The 8,040-nt window shown below is 51.1% G+C and overlaps 1 protein-coding gene and 1 non-coding gene across 2 annotated transcripts; one reads left to right on the forward strand and one right to left on the reverse strand.

The window, feature by feature from the left end:
* Nucleotides 1-578: 578 nt before the first annotated feature.
* NFKBIA (NFKB inhibitor alpha) lies at nucleotides 579-4,315 on the forward strand. Its single transcript, XM_045568623.1, has 6 exons — nucleotides 579-1,364; nucleotides 1,986-2,094; nucleotides 2,428-2,638; nucleotides 2,929-3,017; nucleotides 3,141-3,401; nucleotides 3,757-4,315. The coding sequence occupies exons 1-6, from the start codon at nucleotides 1,138-1,140 to the stop codon at nucleotides 3,802-3,804; spliced, it is 945 nt and encodes a 314-aa protein (XP_045424579.1). The 5' UTR covers nucleotides 579-1,137; the 3' UTR covers nucleotides 3,805-4,315.
* Nucleotides 4,316-7,314: 2,999 nt separating this feature from the next.
* Nucleotides 7,315-7,421, reverse strand: LOC123631123. The gene has a single exon (XR_006732997.1). It is a non-coding gene; the product is annotated as a U6 spliceosomal RNA (small nuclear RNA).
* Nucleotides 7,422-8,040: the final 619 nt, after the last annotated feature.

Consider the following 8,040-nt stretch of genomic DNA (forward strand, 5'->3'; position numbering starts at 1 on the left):
ACTTTCTTAGCCATCCTCAAGGTCCAATCTTGGATAAGGCACTAACTATTCAACTCACTCTTTAGCCTCCTTCTTCAAATGCTCCTGGAAAATCGCTCAGCTGGGCATCCAGCTCAGGATCTACGCTCTGCAGCAGCACAGTGTCAATCAGAGAGCATGCACTCAATAGTTACTTTGTCATTGCAAGGCATCTACAACCTCTCCTACAAAGATTAACACCTTGCTTTACTTAAAACAAACAAACAAACAAACAAAACATGGTTCTATTTGGCACTTTTCCCCATGCAGTGCTAGAGAGTTGCCCTTCCCCCAGTCCACAGGATTGTTAATCCCTAGGAAATGATTCGAAGGTTCTCCAAGCATTTGGGCTTTAACGCCAAAGCTTTCACAACTTCTACCTGAGAGAGAAGGGGCGGGGGAGCTAAATGTCTCTGCATTGCAGAAGGCCTGGTATCGACAGAAATACAGAGGTGGCCTGCGACCTTCTACCTACCAGTGCGTCCTTCCCCTCAGAGAGAAGTCTGGGGAAACCAAATCCTCAAACCCAGCCATCATTTCCACTTTTGCGTTTTCAAAAGATCAAAAAACGGAAAGGACCGGCAGGTTGGCAAACCCCAAAGAGGAACCGCCCATCAGGTCTGAGTTCCCGGGATCTCAGCAGCCGGGGACCCCAAATCAAATCGACCGTGGGAATCCCCAGGGAAAGAAGGTTTCTTGCGGAGGGATAGGATTACTGAGCGCAGGCTGCAGGGAAGTACCCGGGGGGAGGGCGCCTCGTCGGAAGGACTTTCCAGCCACTCCGCGCTCATCAAAAAGTTCCCTGTACATGACCCCAGTGGCTCATCGCAGGGAGTTTCTCTGATGAACCCCAGCTCAGGGTTTAGGCTTCTTTTTCCCCCTAGCAGAGGACGAGGCAAGTTCTCTTTTCTGGTCTGACTGGCTTGGAAATTCCCCACGCCTGACCCCGCCCCAGAGAAATCCCCCGCCAGCGTTTATAGGGCGCCGCGGCGGCGCTGCCGAGCCCACAACAGCGCGAGTCCGCCGCCCGCCCGTCCGCGCCACCGCCAGCGCCAGCGCCAGCGCGAGCAGCAGCGGCCGAGCGCACCCGGGAGCAGCGCCCGCAGCTTTCTCTGCGCCATGTTCCAGCCGGCCGAGCACGCCCCGCAGTGGGCCATGGAGGTGCCCCGGGATGGGCTGAAGAAGGAGCGGCTGCTGGACGACCGCCACGACAGCGGCCTGGACTCCATGAAGGATGAGGAATACGAGCAGATGGTGAAAGAGCTCCGGGAGATCCGCCTGGAGCCGCAGGAGGTGCCGCGCGGCGCCGAGCCCTGGAAGCAGCAGCTCACTGAGGACGGAGACTCGTAAGTGTCGCGGGCCCGCGTGGCGGGAGTCTGGGGGAGGGGGGCCGGGCGCGCGAGCCAGGTAGGGGCGCCGGGCCTGCAGCCGGAGCCGGGGGACTGGCGCTGCAGCTGGGCCACCGCCGGAGCGCCCCGGGCTCATGCACCGCCCTGGGCCCCTGCAGAGTCGCAGGGCTGCGCGGGCGCTGGGGGCCTGGGACCCCGGGGGGTCGCGGCCGGGCACCTCTCCGTTACTGCCGAGGTGCCACGCACACCCCACCCCACCCCCCGGCCGGGGGCGGGGCGGCGGCGGGGGACGCGAAGTCCCGGGTTGCATAAGGGAGGGCGGGAGTTTCTGGGCCGCTGGCTGGCGCCGAGCGGCCGGGAGGGGAAGTACAGGGCGTTCCGGCCCGGCGGGAGGGCGGGGCGGTCTGGCCGGCGCCCGCCGAGAGCGGAGGGGGGGGGGGCCCGGAAAGTCCCTGGGCGCCTGCCAGGAACACTCAGCTCATAATAACCTCGCGGAAAACACCGCGGCCTCGGCCTCCAGAAACCCCGGCCTTGCGCAATCCCCCGCAGCCCGCGCCTCCCTGGGCCCCAGCCAGTGCACTCACCACCCCTGGGGGTTTTTCCCTCTCTTCCCCACAGGTTCCTGCACTTGGCCATCATCCATGAAGAAAAGGCACTCACCATGGAAGTGATCCGCCAGGTGAAGGGAGACCTGGCCTTCCTCAACTTCCAAAACAACCTGCAGCAGGTGCGCCGCTTGCCTAGCCCTGTGTTCTCTACACCCGTGATGGGGCTGGATGTAGCACAGTCGCCCCCAGACTCTTTCTAAGTGAACCATCACTGGTCATTATCTGCCCTGGCCTTTTACACTCAAATCAGCCAACAGCCTAGAGAGTGAAGAAAATTCCACTGATTTGGTGAGGTCTTTATGACCCAGCTGGAGCCCGCATATCTGCCAACCGCTTGTACCTGTGTGGGAGGAGCGGGACCCACTACCAGGACATGTCTGGGGGTCACGGGAACTCGGATTGTGGGTTTGGTCCATGGCTTATTCTCTTTCTGTTCTTTCTTCCATTTATAGACTCCACTCCACTTGGCTGTGATCACCAACCAGCCAGAAATTGCTGAGGCACTTCTGGAAGCTGGCTGTGATCCTGAGCTGCGAGACTTTCGAGGAAATACCCCCCTACACCTTGCATGTGAGCAAGGCTGCCTGGCCAGCGTGGGAGTCCTCACGCAGACCTGCACCACCCAGCACCTCCACTCCATCCTGCAGGCCACCAACTACAATGGTATGTGTGCCTGCCCCACCCGTCAGAGGGCAGGTGACATGGAGAAGGGGAGGGATGACTTAAGGAATCCAGGCAAGAGCTTAAACTCCCAGTGTGTGAGAAAGGTTGACAAAATACGTATGCAAAATGCTTATCTGTTGCCTTCATAAAGTTCATTCAGAACCCAGATTTTGGGTTCTTAAAATTCAGTAGACATGACTATTTGTCCTATGAAAGGATGGGTGAAAGGTTTTGCTTCGGGTGTGAGGGTTGAAACAGGTGGTTATACTTTTTTCTTTTTGTTCTTCTAGGCCACACGTGTCTGCATTTAGCCTCTATCCATGGCTACCTGGGCATCGTGGAGCTTTTGGTGTCTTTGGGTGCTGATGTCAATGCGCAGGTGAGTGCTTCCTGTCTCCAGAGGGAGTGAGTCAAGTTCCTCCTCAATAATACTTCACATGCACCTCCTGCAAGCAGAAATTCCAAACTCAGCCTGAGCATCTCAAATTCTGTTTGGTTTCAGGAGCCCTGTAACGGCCGGACTGCCCTCCACCTCGCAGTGGACCTGCAGAATCCTGACCTGGTGTCACTCCTGTTGAAGTGTGGGGCTGATGTCAACAGAGTTACCTACCAGGGCTACTCCCCATACCAGCTCACCTGGGGCCGCCCAAGCACCCGGATACAGCAGCAGCTGGGCCAGCTGACCCTGGAAAACCTTCAGATGCTGCCAGAGAGTGAGGATGAGGAGAGCTATGATACGGAGTCTGAGTTCACAGAGGATGAGGTGAGTTTCTCTTAACTTCAACACTCTACAAAAAATGAGTGGCCCTTCTCCCTCCACCCTCCCAGGCCTCTAGAGCTACTCCTTATATCCAAGGGGTGTTGACATAATGAAGCTCTCAAACTTCAGTGTGTATAACCAGTATCCCAAGGGTTTGTTTTTTAATAGCTTACCCTTTCCTAAGGAGAGGAGCACTAAAGGAAAACTCCCTCATCCTGTAAAGTCCATTCTATTTGGGTTATGGAGAATGGAGTCCAAGAATACTTGGCATTATTTCCAGTAGCAGCTTCCCCATCATCCCAACGACCTTGGCAAAGCTCTGGAAATCTAACATGTCTTTTTTTCCTCTTGTTTTTAGCTGCCCTACGATGACTGTGTGTTTGGAGGCCAGCGCCTGACGTTATGAGCGGAAAGGGTCTAAAAGAACATGGACTTGTATAATTTGTACAAAAAGAGTTTTATTTTTCTAAAAAAAGAAAAAAGAAAAAAATTCAAAGGGTGTACTTACAACCACACTGCACACTGCCTGGCCTGAGACATTTTACTGTGGTGGATCAGCCTTCATTTTGTTATTTTTGTGAACTTTGGGGGACAAGAAGGATCATTGGAATTCAAAGAAAACCTCTTTTAAACTTTTAGGGGGGGTTTGAAGAAGGTTATCCATATTTGGTGAAAGGACCACATTTTATTTATTGTGCTTTTGATTGAACCACCATGGATTTGGTGGCTGCCCCCAGTTGTATCCTGTGGCATGTAACAGCCAGGTGTGTTGTCAAACCTGTGGATGGTGTGGGTTAGAAGTGGCTGCCTATCAAGGTGCGCGTTACCCTCCTGTAAATGGTGTACATAGTGTATTTTGTCGGTAATTATTTTGGTACTTCTAAGATGTATATTTATTAAACAAGTTTTTATGAAAAGTTACTCTGATCATTTTCTTCCACCTAAAGTGGGACTCCTGTTCTGAGAGTCCGTGGAGGTGGAGAGTCGTGGGGGAGGCCTTTACCACAGCTGGTAGGGAACTCTTTTGAGAGCAGCTTCTCACACAGTGTACCCAGCCGCCAATGAAACTCTGCAGGCAGCCCCTGGGCCTGGTGTGTGGGAGGAAGGCTGTTCTCAGCCTGATAGGAAATACCAGTTTTTAGGCTTGGGGTGGCAAAAGCTGCTTGGCCTGTGGCTGGAAGGCTCTCCATTGTCATTCCCAGTCATCCCTTTGATCTAAGCTATTCCAGGACCCTAACCTTCTCTTTAGGAAATTACTTTGGCCAAGTGAAATAAGTTGAATTCATATCTTACAGAGCTAGGAAAGATCTCACCTATAATACTGAACATTCCTAATGCCTTGGGCTCAGAAATGGGATTGCACTAACATTTGGTAGCAGGTGTTCACCTCAGCCCTAGTTTTCTCATTTATTACCTGGCTGTGAATATTGGGTAAGACAATCCACGTAAAAAGTATAGCAGAGTGCCAGGCAAATAAAAATACAAGCTACACAGCAGCCCATATTTCCCATGGGGAGAAACCAAGTCCAGAGAGAATGTCCTGTCCAGGGTCACCTTGCAGGAGAGCTAAGTGGTTGACTTATTTAATATACTCCTGGTTTCAGGTGCTTAAACATTTTTTAAATGCATCCCATCCTTAAATCTACCTATTTTGTTAATGGCTGTAGTATCAAAATGATATTAAAGGCTTAAAGAGTCTTCATTAATTCAATCAGTTTGCTGATTGTACTGAATGATTCTACAGAAGCAGATTTCACAGGAAATCAGTAACTTGTGAAATTTGGGTTTACATACATGTATCTTGATGTTTTCATCCCTAAAACACATCTCTAGCCCAGGTAGAAAGAGGAGTAGGGTAAGGGCATTCTAGGAAATGCAGAGTGGTGTAGAAATGCAATTCATGTGCTTGGCTTCTACATAGGAAAGCATTTCACTGTTACCTTATGTTATCCCTTTCCTGGTCCACAATGATGTCAAATGAAAATGATGGTCACCTTTGTCTTAGACCAAAAAGAAGCCAACACTGAGTGAGTCTTCCATATACAAAGAGCATTAACTGCAGACTGGCCAAAGCCAGCTCTGCCCCACTCCTGCAGCCTCAGTGCATCTGGAACCAAGCACTGGTGGCCACTCTAGCAGCCTTGTTCTCTGCCAAAGTGTTGAGCACCTCAACACAGGTGTTAAATGATCCAACACATGAATTAGGTCCAGCTCCAGCTCTTGGCTGATAAGGGGAAGAGGTAAGGTGGGAGTGGGGGAGATAGCGCTCCCCAATTTTGGCCTGATGCCTTTAGAGCTTCCTGCTTGGTCAGACATGGTACTTCCTCCCTCTGTAAAGGTGTTACATCTGTGCCAGTTCACCCACATACACTGTCTAGTTCTGTGGCCCACCCCTCCTCGGCCTCCTTAGCAGGCGGTCTTTTTTGGCACCAGGGATGGGTTTCGTGGAAGACAATTTGCAATTTTTCCTTGGGGGTGGGGGAGGGCGGAGTTCTGCAGCTGGTCCCTAACAGGCCGCCTTTGGGGATCGCAGTCCTTAGCACGACCAGCTCTTGTGTAGGGGCATTGCCCCCACACAGTCACGGCAGGGAAGGGCCTCTTCTCGCCCCGGTGGGCCCAGGCTCCCACCTTTCTAGGCTTCAGCTTTTCTTTTCAGGATCTTGACTCTCAGGGTAGGCTCTGTCATCTGCATGAATCTGGGGGTAGCAGGGCCCAGGTAAGGACTGAAATCTGCCCCAGTTCCTTGCTCTCCAGTTCTCCCCATTTCTCATCTCCTTTCTTTTCTTTTTAATCTACTTTCTTTCTTTCTGCCAGTGGTTGGGTGGCTGGAGCCTGGAGTTCCCTCAAGGAAATTTTTAGAACAGAAACATTCTAATCTGTAGAATGTCTTCTGCAAATTTCCAAGCAAACAAGAAGAAAAGTTTTCAAAGAAAGCAGTTCAGCAAACCGAGAGCCTTCTTTTACACACTTCAATGTTCTCCAAGAGCTAGAGGCCCTGTCGGGACAGGTAGAAGTGCAGGAGCCTTGGGAAAGAGGGAAGTGATCTCCGCAGGGGAAATAAAAGTCACGCCAGCAACTTCCTTGAATTTAGTTCCTGGATTCCTTCTGCCTGCATCGTCCATCAGGATAAATGTCCCTTATAGGTCACGTGTACCAAGTCCCCCCAGAAAGAAGGGTTTTTCTTTAAAGAGGGAACAAACTCTGGTCTGAGCAATTTGAAGACCTTCCTCTGAGGCCTGGAAATGCCAGGGCCGGGTCCTTGGGGGGATTTGCATTGACACGTCAACCGCTCCTGGAAGTGATTAAGTGGTGACAGTTGAACTGAGTCCTGAGTCTGTGAGATGGGTCTTCCTTCCAGCTCCACCCTCTTCCCTCAGATTTTCACATACTTGCCTTAGGTGTAGCTGAAGTTCATTTGGCAAGAAAGGTCTGAGTTGTCGAACTGCAGTCAGAAACGTGCAGTCAGAAACGTGCCCAAGAAGCATTTCCCTCCTCCCTCGGGGACCTGCACAAGACTATCCCAGGTCTTTTCCCCATTTAAAGGGAGCATTAGAGAAACTGAAACTGGATATTTATATGTGTTTCCCTAAGTGGGACTCAGTCCCATTCATTCATTAGAAACAACTATTGTTCTCCAGGCCCCTTGCCAAGGGCTGGAGACACTAAGGAATAAGTCATGGCCTCTGCCTCAAAGAGCTCCTTGCTTAGGTGGAGAGGCGGACAGAGGAGCATGCGAGCATGAGTAAGACAGTATGGAAAGATGAATGCCCAGGGAATGGAGGGAGCACAGGGAACAGGCACCCAGGGCAGAATGCGGGGTGGATAAATAGCAGATACCCAGGTAGCTACTTACCCTGACATCCCAGCTGGGATTAAATGAACAACAGGCTACACCATTCATTTTCTTCTTTATTTTTTTTTTATAGAACACTTCACGAATTTCCGTGTCATCCTTGCGCAGGGGCCATGCTAATCTTCTCTGTAACGTTCTAATTTTAGTATATATGCTGCCGAAGCGAGCACTATACCATTCATTTTTGCGTCTGTGTGTGATCCTAGATTCCAGAACTGAGCCTGAAAGAAGTTTGCCACCAATCTTTGAATTAATGACAAACAATGTGGTTACTTTAGTCCAGAACTTGTCAAATTCAACGTGCGCACCCGAATCGCCTAGAGATCTTGTTGAAATGCGTATTCTGCTTCAATCCATTTGAGGCTGGCCTGAGATTCTGCATGTCTAACTTGTTCCCAGAGTGCTGTTGGTTTGGGATCACACTTGGAGGAACTAGGCCTTAGACAATGCTCTCTGTGTCCCCCTGGGAACCGCTGCAACCTGGGACAAGCACATCAGGTAACGCAAGTCTTTTGGAAAGTAGGGCTGGATCCTGAGCACTGATGCTAACATAGGGGCAAGGTCAACAAACCCGCTCCCAAATCAGGTAAGTGAAACAGGGGAGGTAGCTGATGCCAAAGGCATAATCACCTGGACTCCGAGAGACGAACAAATGCATTTGAGAGGGTAGTCTGCCCATTAAGATAAAAAATTGGTTTAAATAGGAGCTTATTTATACCTTTGCATGGGGTTGCAGAGGCACAGCCTGCAGGACAGGCCCTGACCAGACTTCAGAACTGGGAGTAAAGA

This window comes from Lemur catta, chromosome 1, assembly GCF_020740605.2.
Source record: "Lemur catta isolate mLemCat1 chromosome 1, mLemCat1.pri, whole genome shotgun sequence".
Lineage (NCBI taxonomy): Eukaryota > Metazoa > Chordata > Mammalia > Primates > Lemuridae > Lemur > Lemur catta.